General features: G+C 37.8%; 1 protein-coding gene across 4 annotated transcripts in view; it reads right to left on the bottom strand.

Moving 5' to 3' along the window:
- LOC114652123 (tight junction protein ZO-2-like) overlaps positions 1-20,748 on the bottom strand; it is a 253,598-nt gene that overhangs the window by 117,587 nt on the left and 115,263 nt on the right. Inside the window, exon 1 of one of the 4 annotated variants that reach the window (XM_051927775.1) lies at positions 7,126-7,367. The exons of the other annotated variants lie outside the window; for them this stretch is intronic. Coding sequence (XP_051783735.1) covers positions 7,126-7,149 — 24 coding nt within the window. The 5' untranslated portion in view covers positions 7,150-7,367. Of the gene's footprint in view, positions 1-7,125; positions 7,368-20,748 lie in introns of those variants that run through there. 4 annotated transcript variants of the gene reach the window in all.

Genomic DNA, 20,748 nt, shown 5'->3' with positions numbered 1-20,748 from the left:
CAGAATGCGGCTTTGGTGGTTGCTGAGGCAAAAACTCAGGCGTGGGAGGAGTTTGGGGAGGCCATGGAGAATGACTTTCGGACGGCTTCGAGGAGATTCTGGTCCACCATCCGGCGTCTCAGGAAGGGGAAGCAGTGCAGTGTCAACACTGTATATGGTGGGGATGGTGCGCTGCTGACCTTGACTCGGGACGTTGTGGGTCGGTGGGGGGAATACTTTGAAGACCTCCTCAATCCCATTAACATGCCTTCCAATGAGGAAGCAGAGCCTGGGGACTCGGAGGTGGGCTCCCCCATCTCTGGGACTGAGGTCACCGAGGTGGTCAAAAAACTCCTTGGTGGCAGGGCCCCGGGGGTGGATGAGATACGCCCGGAGTTCCTCAAGGCTCTGGATGTTGTAGGACTGTCTTGGCTGACACGCCTCTGCAACATCGCATGGACATCAGGGACAGTGCCTCTGGATTGGCAGACCGGGGTGGTGGTCCCCCTCTTTAAGAAGGGGGATCGGAGGGTGTGTTCCAACTACAGAGGGATCACACTACTCAGCCTCCCTGGAAAAGTCTATTCAGGGGTCCTGGAGAGGAGGGTCCGTCGGATAGTCGAGCCTCGGATTCAGGAGGAACAGTGTGGTTTTCGTCCTGGTCGCGGAACAGTGGACCAGCTCTATACCCTTAGCAGGGTCCTGGAGGGTGCATGGGAGTTTGCCCAACCAGTCTACATGTGTTTTGTGGACTTAGAAAAGGCATTCGACCGTGTCCCTCGGGGAATCCTGTGGGGGGTACTCCGAGAGTATGGGGTACCGGCCCCCCCTGATAAGGGCTGTTCAGTCCCTGTACGATCAGTGCCAGAGCTTGGTCCGCATTGCCGGCAGTAAGTCGAACCCGTTTCCAGTGAGAGTTGGACTCCGCCAGGGCTGCCCTTTGTCACCGATTCTGTTCATAACTTTTATGGACAGAATTTCTAGGCGCAGCCAGGGTGTTGAGGGGGTCCGGTTTGGTGGGCTCAGGATTGGGTCACTGCTTTTTGCAGATGATGTTGTCCTGTTTGCTTCATCAGGCCGTGATCTTCAGCTCTCTCTGGATCGGTTCGCAGCCGAGTGTGAAGCGGCTGGGATGAGAATCAGCACCTCCAAATCCGAGACCATGGTCCTCAACCGGAAAAGGGTGGAGTGCTCTCTCAGGGTTGGTAGCGAGATCCTGCCCCAAGTGGAGGAGTTCAAGTATCTCGGGGTCTTGTTCACGAGTGAGGGAAGAATGGAGCGTGAGATCGACAGGCGGATCGGTGCGGCATCCGCAGTAATGCGGGCGTTGCATCGGTCTGTCGTGGTGAAAAAGGAGCTGAGCCGCAAGGCGAAGCTCTCAATTTACCAGTCGATCTATGTTCCTACCCTCACCTATGGTCATGAGCTATGGGTAGTGACCGAAAGAACGAGATCGCGAATACAAGCGGCTGAAATGAGTTTCCTCCGCAGGGTGTCTGGGCTTTCCCTTAAAGATAGGGTGAGAAGCTCAGTCATCCGGGAGGGGCTCAGAGTAGAGCCGCTGCTCCTCCGCATCGAGAGGAGTCAGATGAGGTGGCTCGGGCATCTGATCAGGATGCCTCCTGGACGCCTCCCTGGTGAGGTGTTCCAGGCACGTCCAACCGGGAGGAGGCCCCGGGGAAGACCCAGGACACGCTGGAGGGACTATGTCTCTCGACTGGCCTGGGAACGCCTTGGGATTCTCCCGGAAGAGCTAGAAGAAGTGGCCGGGGAGAGGGAAGTCTGGGCATCTCTGCTCAAGCTGCTGCCCCCGCGACCCGACCTCGGATAAGCGGGAGACAATGGATGGATGGATGGATGGATAAAAACCTCTCACACTCAGTATCAAAGGTCATTAATTAATAATACCTCATAACATACCATTTTCAGATATACTTAATCCAATTTCATGGTCATAAGGGGCCACGGTCTACTTTGGCAGCACTGACCACAAAATATTAAAGAACTGTGGACAAGGCAGCAGTCCACTGCAGAATCTAATGTTTCATACACCTGCATTAACATCTGATAAGATGACTCAGTATCTTAATGGCTAATATGCTATCATAAGAGGCCTTCTGCAGTAAATCAGAAGTTTTCAACAGCACTTGTCTGAACAAGAAACATTCAGCTCATGACAATTTCTTTGCTTATTAAGCCAGCAAGGCATTGCCTTTGTGAACACATTAATTGTTTTAATATGTCCAAATATATCTAAAGTCAAGAGATGCCATTGCTCATGAGGGAAATACTAAATGTCTGTCATTCAGACAGAGAAACAAATTGGCAAAAAATGGAAAAATGTACCAGTCACAAAGTCTCTTGGGCAAGATGCATTTTTTTACATTACTAAATACAGCTTTGTTTAAACATTATGCATAAAGCAAGTGATAATTCACCACCATTGTAAAAAATAGCCTAGGAGGATTGGTTCAGTATTTTTTAATTGAAAATTATTTTTTCACAAATGTGGCATACATTCATATGAAATCAAAATGTTTCTAGTTAAGGAACTTAATGGATTAACACAAGAATCCTAAAGCAGAAGCCTTGTCCAAAAGCAGAAGCCTTAAAGCAATTCAAAGCAATAAAGTTTCTAAGTTCAGAAGACACGCCTTCACCGTCACTAAGATATATCCAAGGCAAAAAAAACATGCAATTAGATGTAATTTTTACCAGGTTCTTGGCACAATTTTTTTTGCCAATATAAAAGAAACTGTGGTGAAAATGAAAACTGCCAAGGAATAACATCACACATAAAATGAATATATAAAACAAAGAGCACTTTATAGCTCTATAGCTTTAGCTGTATAGCTCTCTGCTTAACCTTGCAGATTACATGGCTGATCCTGTCACTATCAAGATTAGAAATATGCCCTGAGTGGGTCAATCACCTGTAATCTGTACAACAGAAAACACAAATACTAGTCATAAAAAATAATACATGTGATTAAGAAAAAAAAATTAGAGATCATTTTGATTTTTCATGTAATAAATTAATGACACCAACAGCCAATTTTTTTTTTTTTCCCCAAACACTTTACTGCTTGTTTACAGGTAGGGAAAAAACAGAAATAGAGAAAAGGCACTACAAAACACACACCCCCAAAAATACTGTCAGGTGTCTATCTATTTTAGACTGGAGTTCATTCTGAAACAATTTTCACTTTGAGGTACAATTACAAAGCCAGAAAACACATTCTATGCACAGCTAACTTCCACATAAAGAATATACTGAGGATGCAAAGAACAGGATGCACCCAGTTCTATAACACTATTTATCTAAACTATTTCAGTGTTCTTTCTCTTATTTTGTAGCAGTATGATGAAGTCTGGTGACTACCGCCAACACTTTGCTCAACATGGCTCTGAAGGATACAAAACCCCTACCAAATAAACCACTAAAGGCAGTACCTTGAATAAAAGCTGGAAATAACATAGCTATCCTGTCCTGGGGTGTGAACACAGCTGAGCTGGCGAAGAAGGCTCAGCAGAGACTTTATTTCCTGAGAGTCCTCAGAAAAAATAACATCCCCCAAAAACTGCTGGTATCCTTCTATCGCTGCTCTATCCAGAGTATCCTCTGCTACTGCCTCTGTATGTGGTTTTCCAGCTGCACAACAGCGCAGAGGAAAACACTTCAGCGGATCGTAAAGACGGCCCAGCAGATCATTGCCTGCTCTTTACCCTCTCTGGATGAACTGCACAGCTCTTGCTGCCTCAGGAAAGCGGAAAATATCTTAAAAAAGACTCCTCACACCCCATTCATGACTTGTTCCAACTGTTGCCATCAGGCAAAAGATATAGGAGCAGCAAAACAAAGAATAATAGACTGAATAACAGTTTCTACCCTGTTGCTATTAGGGCACTGAATGCCACCTAATCACCTCCAATGCAGCAGTGCAATAGATGACATCTTCTGCAATAGTGTTTCATGTGCAATTAAGGTCTTATGTTGAATGTTTGTGTTCTACCTAGTTTCTTCTTATCCTTTTTTTTAATTATATTTTATTTATATTTTGACACTGCAGGGACTGCACCTAATTTTGAAGTATTTGTTACAATGACAATAAAGATATTCTGAGCTAAAGATTATTCACATGTAGAAATCTGTGAAGAAAACTGGGAAGAGAGTTTAACTCTGAGGAAAAAAACCCAAAAAATTATGAGCTAGCAATGTTACATTGTAATAATTCAACCAATACAGGCTTGTGCATGCTCCTTAGCGAACTACACTCATGTTAGTTTTGAACTTCACTCGACATTTCAGATTTGTTCATCTCCAATGGCTTACTCATGAAAGACTTCTCAATGGGGAAACACTAAAATAATTTGGTAAAAACAGTGTCTCACATTAAATAAAATAACTGTGGTTTGGTAGTCTATAGATTACACATTTTTATTTTGCTAAACATTTGAAATTAGCATTAACTGACAAGTTAAGATCACCCAGGGTAAAAGCAGACCATATTCTTTAAATACGTCTGCAGTGCTTTGTGTGATCTCCAAAAGACATGATTAAACTGACCCTTGGCTGAAGCTCTTTACTCAAGTAAATCATTGTCTAATCTGTTTAAGTATGAGTAAGGTTTAATCACAAATAGCAAGACAAAGGAGGGGTTTGGGTCTGTCAAGCAAGAATATGGTAGGGCAAGTGAAATATGCACTGTTTCAGCATTTTAAAAAAATCCTATACAATTTTTAAAAAGCATTTGTATGGTATAACAATTTATCATTTTCATATATATTAAGGTGGCTTTCTTCTTTCTACATATTACATGTCAGAGATATAACCCTTAACTATTCGCACCATTTCTCATCTCATAAGTACTTGTGCAGTGTACTTTATGCACCAGTGTTAAAATGGCTATTTATATACAAGGTGTGAGGTTGTAATATAAAATGAAATAATTTTAAATTATACATGTTTTTAAAGTAATTTAATATAATATTACTGAATAGCTTGACAATGTCTAGGACTATCTGAAAATAAATGTGATCCACTTCTCCAATGCTTATTCGTAACCAGTAACACTTTCATCCATTATTATTGTTAGATGTTCTAGGCAGACAAAGTCATTGCAACAAGAAAATCTCATTGTTATCATAATTATGTAAGTACCCGCGTAGTGTACCAACTGCACCAAATGGGACTTGCAACTACCCATTCACTCATAAAACCGGCTTGGGGAACACTGGAGGGAAACCATTGCGACACTGTACTTGTAGTGAATGAAGCTGAGGATAGAAGGCAGATGCTGCCAGTAGACTCAAGTAAAAGGATGTTGGACAAAAATAACAAGATTGGTGTACAAAATACACCAGTGAGAGAAGGGTTAATTTTAATACCAGGTAAAAAATTGAAAGGCATTTTCTGAAATGTATTATTCTAATACAGGGACACAGGGTATTAAAGCATAACCCAGTAGCAACAGTCCCAAGACAAAAATCAATCCCAAGCTGACCTGCCTGTCCATCACAGGATCAATTACTCATTCCAATATGCAAAAACTGTCATCTAACCAAGCAGCAGGTCTTTAGTGTACAAGAGGACAGTTGGAGCCCCAGAGAAAATTAAACAAAGAGAAGACATAGCAACTGCAGCAACACACAGTTACCTGCCTAGTATGTAAGTTAGCAAGGATCCAAGTTCGTTCACTAGAAACACTGTGGTACAGTATCTAGTGTAAAGTTCAAATTACCTATAAAGAAGTATAGCTGTCCACTGCAAGCATTATTTCAACAAAGGAAAGTTTTCTATGAAAACTGAATGTCTCTAAATAGACTAACCTTTATAGGGTTGTTGCTGGTATTCTAGTTTAATATCCAATTGAACTGTGAAAATAGGGACGTCAGCACAAAAGCTTACAGACAAGCAAATACAATATGAAACCAAAAAAAAAAAAAATTGTGATTTCTGATAACTGACATAAGTGATAGATAAATAGCCCATTCTCCAGGTTTAAAAAAAAAAAAGTACAAAAATATTTAAATAAATGTTTTCTATTTTATAATAAAACATGCACACAAATTAGATTTTAACTATGTACAAAATGTGTCAATTAGCAATTATTCAGACAAATTATCATAAAAATGAACAACATATACAACCATAACAATATAACCATGTATTAAACTATCAGTATAATTAAATAAAACAATATTATAAATGAATAACATTTAAAATTGTATTGTCAAAATTATATTAAAATCGTACTGTTTACAAATCAATAAATTCAACAATAAATATCAATTATTGTAAAGGCAGCTACTATGAATAACATGGGTCAAAGTAATACTTCTATTCCTGTAAGGGGAAGTTATAATGCAGGAAGGACAGCTTCTCTGCATTTTACGACATGGAGAGAGCTCTTCCCATCCTCATAAATGTTGCCCATAACACTGAACACCTGCGCACTGATGATGGTGGAAAAGCGAAATATCACTTTACCTGAACAATGAGGATCAGAAAGACAAAATAGCAGAGCATAGATCTGGATAAGGCAAGGGTGTGGGGAACTAAAGTTAACAAATGTTTTAATGTGTTTAAGTAATCAGGAGTGGTTTGTAACCGTTTCCCTAATGCATACAGGCACGTGAAGTGTCATCTCCTGGTTCCACCTTTTTCTTTGACCACGTCCATTTCCATTTTTGTGATGTGTGGGGTTTTTCATGTGAAACCAACGGAGTGTGTGAGTCCTTAGCACCGCATGCTTTGTCAGATGCACAAAAGCTAAATTATTAGTAATAATGAAGCATTCAAATTGACATTAAATGCTATTTATGACTTTTCAGTATTTTAATTTACTACTAATAATGTTGTTTCTTTAAACAAAAAGATAATTGATACCCAACAATGATTATAAAAGACAGAAAAAGTTGAAAAAGCTACACATTAATTCACTTGCTTTTGCACAAGTCCTCTCACCACAGCAAGCACAAAAAATACTTTTATTATAAGGTTCAGCATTAAACACAACACAATCTACATAATAAAATTTATAACTGATCACTCACTTAGTCAGAATTTGCTTCTAGTTGTTTGTTTTAGTATATCAGTGCTTATACAGCAAAATAAAAGCAATTAAAGGTAATGACAAGACTCACCTGGTCTTGAAACCTGACAGTCATTTTGAAGTTTAATATGAATTATATCAAAAGTTTTCCTTCCTCTGACTTTTCATAGAGCAATACATCCACAACTCATGTACTAAACCTTTACAAAGCTGCCTCTTGTCCAAAATGTTTTATTAATCCCCATAACCAACACTGTTTGAAGGAAAACGCTTAGGCTTGCTCCTCTTTGTGCCAAAGAAAAACACACACACCACAATGCTTTTTACAATCTAGTTCTGTCCAACAATCTTCTGTAAACTAAACAAATGCAGCCAGAAGGGTGTTAACATAGCTGGTGTTGTTTTCAAGCTTGACCAATTAAAGCGCTCTGCACCTAGCTGCAAGGTAATCTGATCAGCATGCCTTATCTAGGTTACCTTTCATAGGTAAATATGCTAAAGGCTATTGCACTTATAAAACACTCCTGACTTTGTAGTGCTATATTGTTCTCATTTTTATCTGTCTCTCTACAGAAAGATGAAAAAGAAAAAAGCACATCTTTTGGCAACTTTTTTTGTTAACCTTACAGCTATAATACATGTAGAAAAGAAAGTCAAACTTGTTTTGTTTCCATTGCTTTTCAGATGTGTCAAGTGTAAAAAAAAGTCAAAAAGGAACAAGTATTTAAAGAGATCTTCATCAATACAAAAAGAGATGCAGTATATGTTTAGAGCATTGAGATTGCGAAGATGAATGCACACAAGAGAGGATAGATGGGGGCTGACATTCACAACAGCCACAGCCTTTGGCAAAATCTGCACAGGGGTGACTCTGCCCATTTCACTGGTATTGCAATAACTAAGGTGTGCCACTCAAAAATTAAACAATATCTTCCTCCGATATATCAAAAAAATGAACGCAAGCAGAAATGAATTTATACATGTACAGAATGCATAAAGTCTCAGTTCTTACTTAGTGATTGTATAGCAGTAATGGACTTATAAGCATACTTTCTGCTGAAAGCATGGAGCACCACTTACAGGAAAAATCTCACTGGCAACACAGCAGCTAATAATAACCAAGTAAATTCCCACTGATACCACACTAACTAATAATAAGCATTTGCTCTGTCACAACAAGGAGTCTAAATTAAGAGGCAAACATTATATATATATATATATATATATATATATATACTGTATATATCATTTGTCCATCATGAATACTAATCCATTCTGCTTCTCTCATTACACGATGATGGGGAGCCACAGCCTATTTGACTGTATCTGGTACAAGGCTCAAACCACAGCTAGTCCATCACAGGGGACACACACCCCAGGCACCTGCTAGAAATAGGTCAATTTAGAACCACCAACAGCACTTGACCCTTCTAGGAAACCAGAGTGAATGGAAAACTCACATGGACAAAGTGAAAGCATGATGAGGCTGAGAATCAAAGCCTGTCCAGAATAAACACTGACCATTATGCCACCGTGCTATCTGTTCATTCTAAAAACAGTTATAAATATGTCACAGCAATAACAAGCGGATTGTTACTGCTATGTTCATATCCAGGCCTAAAAATATTAAATTGAACACTTAATAGCTGTTGTTCTGACTATGGCATAACTACAAAAGTGAAAAGTTTTATGTAATTCTGCTATTTCTCGTCTATGTAAATTAATAAAATTGTACTGTTTTACAATTACGTTTAGTGAGGCAAACATGTCAACTTTGCTGAAAAAAATACATCACTGAAGATAGGTAGACATCAGAACAAGATTCAATTACGTTGTGCAACTCAATGGTAATCAATAAGGCCATGTAGGTTCAAATATCAGCACTTTTATGGGTGACTACTGACTGCTCAGGTATCATGCAACTTATTGCTAATCACAGTGGCACATTTTATCCCGAGTACAAAATGACATTTCTTAAGATCAGAAGTTTCTCAGTGGTGAATACAGTTGTACTCATCCTTTTTTGTTCTGTCATTTTCTGTAAAACAGGCAATATCAGGCAGACATGCTCCCCTTCGGTTTGTGAGGTCCAAGACACCAAGGTCTTTATTTATTGTTGCTGCATTCTATGCACTGTACTTCCAGATATGCATTCATTGGTTAATAGTACACACAGCTCACCCCCACAACTAAAGACAACATTAAACCTGTTTGATTTAATTGGAGCAAGTCACAGACTAGTTAGAGTGAGCTGCTGGAAATGTCACACTGGGCAACTGGCTTATTGGGAGTATGTTGGTGACTGCCTCTAACTCAAAAGATCATGTAAATGAAGCCTATGACTGAAAACACTGAAAGGGTTGCCAAATATGGCATAGCCTTAAGTAGCACGTACCTTCAAAATACACCTGGGCATCTATAATCTTAATTTATCCTTATTATTCATCTACTTTTAAAAGGGTTGCAAACATCTGATTGTGAAGCTAAGGGACTGCTAATTTAATAAAATTACAATTCAGAACCTGCAATTACTTTGCCCTGGGTATGACATTAATCTGCACACAGTCCTGCAAGCAGGTTTTCCAACTAACAGGGAAAACTTGGGGGTTGGTGGCACTCCAGGAACTGTAAAAAAACTGCACTCAGGTCTCAATCCAGGTGGTTTGTTGTGCGGTGAGAGTGGCAATGTGCTATTTGCGCATGCTCCCAATCTCTCTCTCGGAACTGTGCTTGGAATAAATAAAACACTGCACATTCCAAGGAAATAAAGATAAAGATTACACTTTAAAATAATAAGATGCAAACTTTTTAATACTGTATTTTATATAAAATGGTACTTTTTAAGAGTAGATAGATAGATAGATAGATAGATAGATAGATAGATAGATAGATAGATAGATAGATAGATAGATAGATAGATAGATAGATAGTGGAGGGACTTCCAACCCCCATTGATCCTTAAATGTTATATTTTCCTTGGCAAATTAGGTCAAAGGGGAGATGACAAATGACAAATTAAACAAAAGAATACGTGCAATGGCAGTTGGATGGCAGTCACATGCATAATCTTTCCAGACTTGGCAGTCCTGGGCAGTGAAATCTGGCTCTGAGAAACAGATAATTATTTTACTGTCAAGAAAGTAACCAGTACCTGTTAAATCTAATAATAGGCTACATACAGACAAACTTTCCTTAAACATTTTGTTAGCTCTGGAAGTAACAGCTAGTAGGTACATTTGGCTTTCTTAGTGGAGGCAGTGGTTAAAAAGCCATAATTTGTTTACATGTAATACTACTAAGAGATTTTCAATACAAACAAGAAGAATGTTGTTGATACCTGGAGGGACATGACTAGGAGAAGTAGCATACTTAATGGAAATCCAAGATTTAAAAAAAAAGATGTCTGTGCTATATATGGACTGCACTGTAGTAAATACAGCAAATTTACTGTTCAAACACAAGGTTGCTCAGAAGTAGGCCAAAGGTTAATGGTCAACTGTGCAAAAGTGAATTTGTTTCTATAGCAGTCTGCAGTGTCCTCAACTTTAGATTAAACAAAATACTGCAGTGTAAATCAGTTACAACATACTAGAGAGCTGGCTCTAATGTCCAACAAGTCACGCGGATAGATCTGAGAGAAGATGGTTTTCAGTTACAGATAAAGAACCCCAGGCAAGTCTGGATAGAGACAAGATTCCAAGGAGGAAGTTTCATATGACATGACTCTGGACGTATAAAGTCAAACTTATAACAAACTGTAATAAAGTTGGTATAATTTGTTATTAAGTTACACAGGAGTAACCGCAATATTGGTCAAGTAACTCTATTAATGTATAGTAGGAGCAAAACATTTAACCTTGAAACACACAACAATACATGTACATACAAGACCTGTGATCTCAACCTCCCGTCTTATTTGTATAGATCCAATTTAGACTGACCTAGAGAATTAGAGTCTTTAGGTTTTGGGGAAAAAATACTGAAACCGTAGAAAACAAGACTGAACATAATTGACACAGGCTTGTATCACACATCCACTGATCTTAAGGTGAGATTCAAAAATAAGCCACACCTCTTATAGATTTGATGCGTTTGTTATGAATTTCTGTTCCTTGCTTTCAAAAAAAAGTTAATTAAAAAAAAAAATCTAATTAAGTGCATGTTTTTCATCCATCAATTTGTTTCCTGGACCCACTGATTCTAATGCACTGACACAAGCAATATCAGGTGAAAGAAGAAGCAAACCTAACATGATGCACCAGATATAGACCACCAACTTTTATTAAACACTAAAACCAAATAATAGAGCGGGGAACAACGTGAAATAAACGTCTCCGCCTGTCGGTGTCAGGTTAGGGTGGCTGTATACGCCCCTGGTTTCCACAGTATACACACCGAGGCCAAAACAAAGAGAAAAATCACATACAAATTTTTACCCAAAAATGGACTAAGCAAGTTTGAAAATGGTTGTGTTCATACATTGCTAGCCTTTTCAAATTATTAATTACACATTCAAAAAGACCAGTAAAGATGTTCAGTGCTATCATTTTTTATTTTAAAGAAAGACTCACTCAGTGAAGTCTTACTGCCTAGTTAACATTATCTACGCACTAGTGTTAATTTTGTTGATAAAAACTAAGATGAAAAATACTCGTTAATAACATTTTTTCTGTGACGAAAATGGACAAAATAAAAATAAAAATGCACCATTATTGACGAAAACTAAGATGAATGCTTTTCAAATCATTGTTGATGAAACATAAACAAAACAAAAATGTTACAGACAGCTGGACAATGAGTGAGTGAAGCCCTTTGCACATCTCTATTATACAATGACATGGCCCGCCTACAAATAACAAACATGAACGCAGTAATGCAATTTTAAAAACCTGTATGCACGCTTGTAACTATCTAACACTAGTTTGGGCGCAATCAGGAAATCATCATGTCAGCCAGAATCCTGCTCCACTCTGCTCAGCTATATCGGGCAACATGACTGTCAGGTGAAAACAGGGATCATATATGGACCAACTTTAATTACAACGCTGATGAAAATAAAACCCAGTGTAGGCCATGTGGAATGAAGCTCACAGGAAAGAACAACAAAAACTTGACAGTCGTCTAGGGCGTGCCATCCTGAGATTCATGCCTAGGTATGTAACTTTATCTAGGTGGTGACTTGCCTGACGGCAATACCATTAACTCTGGCTCTCGTTCACCCTGCTAATACTAAAGTGTCAAGTGAGATTGGGGGAAATGTGCTTAATAGTGAAAAAAAAAAGCCAGCACACAGACACACACAGGATTTTGTTATTGCCAGTTTTATCCTTTTACGAGTTACTTAAGAAAGAGGTTTGTGCAATATGGGGGGGCACAATCAGATGTGCTCAGCCTCAGATGCAAATTGTTAACTGTTTAGCTTGTAACATCACACATTTGTTACAGCAAGTGAAATGACAGGGATATTAATTGCTTTTAATACAGTGTCCTATATGGTTCCTGATAAAGGAACAGAAACTTTGCATTCGTTCTTTGATTGTAATGAGCACATCTACACATTTTCATCCACGCATCCATCCATTTTGTAACTAGTGGATACAGTTCAGGGTTGTGAGTTAGACCACCTCACATGTATCCACTCACACATACAGGCACCGTGACAACAACATTTGTAGCAATTAAAAATCGAGGCAAGTTTCAAACAATGTGGCTATTTGACTTTTCTGCATCATCAATGAAATGAGCTGCTCCATTTGTTAATCTATACTAATAAAAGGCAAAGCCCTCACTGACTGACTGACTGACTCACTCACTCACTCATCACTAATTCTCCAACTTCCCGTGTAGGTAGAAGGCTGAAATTTGGCAGGCTCATTCCTTACAGCTTACTTACAAAAATTCTACGCGTAATGGTCATAACTGGAACCTCTTTTTTGTCCATATACTGTAATGGAAGGCAGCAAGATGGCCGTAGGAGACGGAGTTGCGTGTCGCGTCATCACGCCTCCCACGTAATCACGTGAACTGACTGTGAACTCAGTATGTAGAAAAGAAGGAGGAGCCCAAAAGAGCGCTGAAGAAAACATTCATTACACAATTGACAAGGCAGCGAAACAATAAGAAGCGAGTGAGTGACGCATACAAGCATCTTCATAAGACACGAGGTATAAAAAAGCACGGTGTAAACCGTAAGTTTAAATTAAGTTTATAGAAACACTCCCGCTGCCATTTGCAATACCATATTTGCGAGATAAAAGTTTAATGAGAAGACACGAGGTATAAAAAAGCACGGTGTAAACTGTAACCTTAAATTAACTTTATAGAAACGCTCCCGCTGCCGTTTGCAATGCCATATTCGCGAGATTCAAGTTTAATGAGAAGACACGAGGTATAAACGAGAGTTTGCATCACTTTGTAACAGAGTTAAAATTGCTGTAGCGAGAAACTTAATTGCCGAGTCTTAGCTAACATTAAATAAACCCGTGGACATCGCAACATCACACAAGAGAGCAGCTCACGTGAAGTGACTGAACGCAGCAGGAGTGATCACTTCGATGAATTAAACCTGTTCAAAAAACACATTACACAATTGATAAGGTAGGAAAAGAATATGAAACAAAGCACGGTATAAACCGTAACTTTAAATTAAGTTTATAGAAACGCTCCCGCTGCCGTTTGCAATGCCATATTCGCCCCTGCGAAGCGCAGGGATTTTGCTATATATATTAAACTATTTCAACCATTCTATGATCTGCTTCTCGCAACTGAAAGAGGGCACCATGGCAGAAGTTAGCCGACTTGCTCACCAACCACAAGCGTTACCTGGTAGGTAACCACCCATACAATCAGATTGTGAATCAGACTACGAATGCCTGCAATGTAATTACCCTGATCTACATGCTGTCAAATGAACGAACCACACGGCGTGCCACAACGTTAGGGGCATCACCTCTAGCTCTGACGTCCGAGGATCGATTCCCATAAGGGAGTGCAGTAAGTGTGTACGCCTGATGAGCCCACAATTACGGCGAAACACGTGTCGCGTACTATGCATCTTCAAAGCACGGTGTAAACCGTAAGTTTAAATTGAGTTTATAGAAACGCTCCTGCTGCCGTTTGCAATACCATATTTGATGACTTTGTAACAGAGTTAAAATTGCTGGAGCGAGAAACTTTTAACTGCCGGGTCATGTCGCGTGTTCTCGGGTAGGTACACCAAAAAATGTATACATTTATGCATGTAATGGGCAAACAAAAAATGTACTATACCCGAAAGCACTGAAGTAGTACTCAATGTACAAAAAATGTACTATACCCGAAAGCACTGCAGTAGTACTCAATGTATCTTTACTTCTTAAATGTTAATGTTTTACTGTTTAATAATTTATACGCTTCTTATATGTTGTTCAAATTCTTTTATCAAAATACCAGTAACAACGCACTGCACGATAACGTGGAGTGAATACACTTGACATGAGCATTCATGTTATTTATCCTCTTTCTCTGTACGTTTACCATTTGTTTGCTCAGAGGTTGATGCGCTTGCTGCTTAATGGGCAGCTCTTCACCCTAGCGTCCCGCTGCTTCTCTTCTTTCGTTGCCATCTTTTCCCGTTAAAACTGATTTTTTTTAAAACTTAGTATGTTTTCTTTAATTTTTCAGTTAAGCTGGCACTTAAGTCTTCAATCTGCCTCAAGAATGATTAGCGAAGGTGGTAGGGAATGAAAACGGCAGCCGTACGCATCCGCCACGGCCACACTGGTGCGCGCAGATGTGAGTTGATTCTACAATAAAATAAAATAAAGATAAAAAGAGTAATAACTTTCAGCACCGCTATTCAATTACACTTGCCTAACGCCTGTCCTAAGGGGAAATACTGTGGGATCTGGGCATCTGTCAAAGCACCAATCACAGGCCCGATTAGAAAGCGGGAAGCTGTGATTTGTCGTCTCCCTCCCATGTAACAATCACAGCCCGTGTTGCAACACACTATGTATGTAAGTGTATATATCTGTATGTGTGTGTATATGTATGTGTATATATATATATGTTGATATGTGTGGGAAAGCGAATAGTAGACGTGACGTAGTATATGTGTACCAAATTTCAAGTCAATAGGTGAAACGGTTTGCGAGCTACAGCTGATTTAAAATCCTGGACAGACAAACGAATAGCCACGGTAGCGTATTATAGAAGAAGATTTTACTGTTTAATAATTTATATTTATATGCAATGTGCTTCTTATATATTACTTCATATTCTCATATGATAATGATGTTAATGTTGTTAATATTGATTTCTATGTTATTGTAAGTGCTCTTTATTTGTGGAAAAATAAACTTGGCAATTAACAAACTTTTTTTATACATACTACATTTTATTTTTTTCTCTTGCACTCAGTGAGCGAATCCACTGGGTAATCAGCTATATATACATATATATATATATACACATATATATATGTACATATGTATATATATGTAGATATATATATATATATGTACATATGTATATATATGTAGATATATATATATTATATATATATATATATATATATATATATGTGTGTGTGTGCATATATATATGTAGATATGTGTATATATGTAGATATATACGTATATATATGTGTCTGTGTATATATATATGTGTGTATGTATGTATGTGTATATGTATATATGTATATGTGTGTGTGTATGTATGTATGTGTGTATATGTATGTGTATATATATGTTGATATGTGTATATATATATGTATATATATGTGGATGTGTATATATATATATATATATATATATATATATATATATATATATGTATATACGTAGATATGTGTATATGTATATATATATGTTTGTGTGTGTGTGTGTGTGTATGTATGTATATTATATATATATGACAGCAACACTCATAACAATGACAACACAATTACATTGACAATCATGTTACGTTATTTTTAAAGTGTTTCCTTTTTTACTTTTTCATAACCTCTTTAACACACTACTTCTCCGCTGCGAAGCACGGGTATTTTGCTATATATATATATATATATATATATATATATATATATATATATATATATATATATATATATATATATATATATATATATATATATATATATATATATATATATACACACACACAGTGGTGTGAAAAACTATTTGCCCCCTTCCTGATTTCTTATTCTTTTTCATGTTTGTCACACAAAATGTTTCTGATCATCAAACACATTTAACCATTAGTCAAATATAACACAAGTAAACACAAAATGCAGTTTGTAAATGGTGGTTTTTATTATTTAGGGAGAAAAAAAAATCCAAACCTACATGGCCCTGTGTGAAAAAGTAATTGCCCCCTGAACCTAATAACTGGTTGGGCCACCCTTAGCAGCAATAACTGCAATCAAGCGTTTGCGATAACTTGCAATGAGTCTTTTACAGCGCTCTGGAGGAATTTTGGCCCACTCATCTTTGCAAAATTGTTGTAATTCAGCTTTATTTGAGGGTTTTCTAGCATGAACCGCCTTTTTAAGGTCATGCCATAGCATCTCAATTGGATTCAGGTCAGGACTTTGACTAGGCCACTCCAAAGTCTTCATTTTGTTTTTCTTCAGCCATTCAGAGGTGGATTTGCTGGTGTGTTTTGGGTCATTGTCCTGTTGCAGCACCCAAGATCGCTTCAGCTTGAGTTGACGAACAGATGGCCGGACATTCTCCTTCAGGATTTTTTGGTAGACAGTAGAATTCATGGTTCCATCTATCACAGCAAGCCTTCCAGGTCCTGAAGCAGCAAAACAACCCCAGACCATCACACTACCACCACCATATTTTACTGTTGGTATGATGTTCTTTTTCTGAAATGCTGTGTTCCTTTTACGCCAGATGTAACGGGACATTTGCCTTCCAAAAAGTTCAACTTTTGACTCATCAGTCCACAAGGTATTTTCCCAAAAGTCTTGGCATTCATTGAGATGTTTCTTAGCAAAATTGAGACGAGCCCTAATGTTCTTTTTGCTTAACAGTGGTTTGCGTCTTGGAAATCTGCCATGCAGGCCGTTTTTGCCCAGTCTCTTTCTTATGGTGGAGTCGTGAACACTGACCTTAATTGAGGCAAGTGAGGCCTGCAGTTCTTTAGACGTTGTCCTGGGGTCTTTTGTGATCTCTCGGATGAGTCGTCTCTGCGCTCTTGGGGTAATTTTGGTCGGCCGGCCACTCCTGGGAAGGTTCATCACTGCTCCATGTTTTTGCCATTTGTGGATAATGGCTCTCACTGTGGTTTGCTGGAGTCCCAAAGCTTTAGAAATGGCTTTATAACCTTTACCAGACTGATAGATCTCAATTACTTCTGTTCTCATTTGTTCCTGAATTTCTTTGGATCTTGGCATGATGTCTAGCATTTGAGGTGCTTTTGGTCTACTTCTCTGTGTCAGGCAGCTCCTATTTAAGTGATTTCTTGATTGAAACAGGTGTGGCAGTAATCAGGCCTGGGGGTGGCTACGGAATTTGAACTCAGGTGTGATACACCACAGTTAGGTTATTTTTTAACAAGGGGGCAATTACTTTTTCACACAGGGCCATGTAGGTTTGGATTTTTTTTCTCCCTAAATAATAAACACCATCATTTAAAAACTGCATTTTGTGTTTACTTGTGTTATATTTGACTAATGGTTAAATGTGTTTGATGATCAGAAACATTTTGTGTGACAAACATGTAAAAGAATAAGAAATCAGGAAGGGGGCAAATAGTTTTTCACACCACTGTGTATATATATATATATATATATATATATATATATATATATATATATATATATATATATATAGAGAGAGAGAGAGAGAGAGAGAGAGAGAGAGAGAGAGAGAGAGAGAGAGAGATAGATAGATGTGTATGTATGTAGATATGTATATATATGTGTCTGTATGTGTATATGTATGAATGTGTATATTATATATATATATATATATATATATATATATATATATATAATGTATGTATGTGTGTATGTATGTATGTGTATATATATATATATATATATATGTATGTGTGTATGTATGTATGTGTATATATATATATATATGTATGTGTGTATGTATGTATGTGTATATATATATATGTGTGTATGTATGTGTATATATGTATGTATGTATGTATGTGTGTGTGTATATGTAGATATGTATATATATGGTTATGTATATATGTTTACATAACCTCTTTAACACACTACTTCTCCGCTGCGAAGCGCGGGTATTTTGCTAGTGCTAACATAAAATATATTTAGGATTTCAGGGCTTGAAGAACATCTTCCAATCAACATGTCACTGCAGAATACAGATCTGCAAACACTAAATTTGTGTTCTTTTGGTTTTTGAAAGTAAACTAATGTTTATGAGCATAACCCCTAAAATGTAAAGAACACAGTAAAAGCACTTATGTCATATATTAGAATGGTACTTTAATGAATGCAATGCAGTCTCACAGATACGGAACTTACCTGTATTCAGTTAATTGTAATTCTGGAATAGCACACAGACTAAGAAATAACAAAGTCTGATCAGTTATGCAAGATACTTTGGAAACCAGAAAGCAAAGGCTCATTTACAGGAGTTCTGAAACACTGGACTTGTGTACAAATTTCACTCATCCATTAAATGTTTCTCTTTAGTGAGTTTTTTACAAGCTAAAGATATAAATATAAATCTTACAATAGCAAATGTTGCAAACCTACCAAAGTAATTTCAAAAGTATTTTATTAAAAAAATAGCTTTTAATGGTATGTTTAAATACATGTATCCTAAATTATTTTGGAATTCACTAATTCAATAGTACAGATATCATAATGTTTGAATTTTTATTTTAGTATTATTTTAACCATTTAAGTATTTTAAGTATGCATTGTAAGCATTTGTCAGTTGCTGGAGAAAAAGTAGAGAATAAATTTAAAATGTGCACATGGTCTGATAAATCAGATGGTCCATGATAATGTCATTCTTTATAAACCGAGCAGACTCTCTGCTCCCATCTTCAGGATAAAAGGTGTTTTGCAATTAGTAAGACTGGAAAGCATCAAGAAAATGATTTGTCAAAACCATTGGTAGGATTTGCTTCTGTACTGCTAAACATTTATACAAGCCAAACATTATACAAAGCTTGTTTAGAGAAACAGCAAACAGAATGACCAATGTGACTAAGTGAAGAATACTAGGCAGGACCACAAACAGAATTTTAAGAATTCTGAGAAGGTTCAACCAAGAATTATCATGCACAAAATTTTGTCATGTGTTTAACATAGTCACCAAACTAACAACAATTAAAAGGGTGGAAACAGCTGCCTAGCACAACCGTTCAAATCAACCTACTACTGATGACAAAACAGTATAATCTCAAAATGAGTCCTTTGTGTGGTAAATCTTAAAGCACAGTTAAAGACACAATCCATTGTCACGGTCAGGACAATAATAGCTTGTTTTTTTTTTGGATTTTCCTCCCAGATTTATCCATTTTTGAACAGAACACTACACAGGTACGAGTTGGTTTCTTTTTTTTTTTTTCTGCTGGAGGTATATAATCAATAAAATGTTTACAAAAAGACTGGATTGATCCGCAATGTGCTGGGTCGACCGCATCTTTTTAGCGGTAATGTGGACAGTTGATATGGGGCAATGATTTTATTCTACAAGGTGGCATGTGAAGTTTCGCCAGCTTTCTGTTGGTATAACACAAATGCATTAGAAATGCACTGTTCTGCCAGATGATGAAGTATCTTTTTGCAGTATTTCTTTTGTTGCCTCCACATAATGGGATAAAAAGTCAATTCTTGATCCACACGATGTATGCTGTCCATCGTGCTACTGTAGTCGATCACAGCACAAGCCTTTGCCACCTGCTTGTTGCCTTTTGCCTGTACAGCGACTGTTGCTACATTATGTACAGTGCTAAGAAGACAAACATCTTTCTTGTCCTTCTATTTCAGCACAAGCACTTTACCCTTTTACCAAGCAACTAGCGCACCCCACTGTCATTTAGCTCTGCCAAAGTCTTCAGGCATGCCACGACAGTTGGGATGCACTGTTCCATATGTGTCAGTCTTTCTTTACAGCAAGATGTCAAATAGCTCTGATAAAATATAAAGATTGTCCATGGTTACACAGTAACCTCAATCCAGAAGAGCATCTGTCCAGGTCAGTATCGATGATGTGGCAACGCTGTACTGATTATATTTCTAATCAAACATTGTCACTTTTCCTTTGTACAGAACCACACTCCAAATGTATCCCGTTCTAGATTCACAAAGTTCATACAACTTTATGCCAAATCCTGCTCTTTTTGACACATTGTACTTTATCCATGACAGTCTGCCCTTATAAGCCATGAGACTTTCATCGATGCTGACATCACGGTCTGAAATGTAAATGCTCTGAAATTTTACTACAATGGCCTGGTATATTTCCTAAATTTTCTTCAGTTTGTGTGCTAGATGAGTATTCTCTTCAAAGTCTTCATTGTTGGTAAAGTGCAGATATTTTGTAATTAGTGAAAACCTACACTCAGACGCAGGTTCTCCAAAGAACAGCAGCAATGACAGCACTTTCGCAGCCCGACTGATTCGCAGTTCTAACACTTACGTAAGACAAATCTGGACAGTTGCCTGACTGACACTCAGGACTAACACTTTTAGCACAGTTTTCGCAGCCTGTGTAATGCTCAGGTCTAACAC

The sequence above is a fragment of the Erpetoichthys calabaricus genome, chromosome 5 (genome assembly GCF_900747795.2).
Source record: "Erpetoichthys calabaricus chromosome 5, fErpCal1.3, whole genome shotgun sequence".
Classification (NCBI taxonomy): Eukaryota; Metazoa; Chordata; class Cladistia; order Polypteriformes; family Polypteridae; genus Erpetoichthys; species Erpetoichthys calabaricus.
The sequence above is the reverse complement of the archived record's forward strand: the minus strand, read 5'-3'. Positions and strand labels throughout refer to the sequence as shown.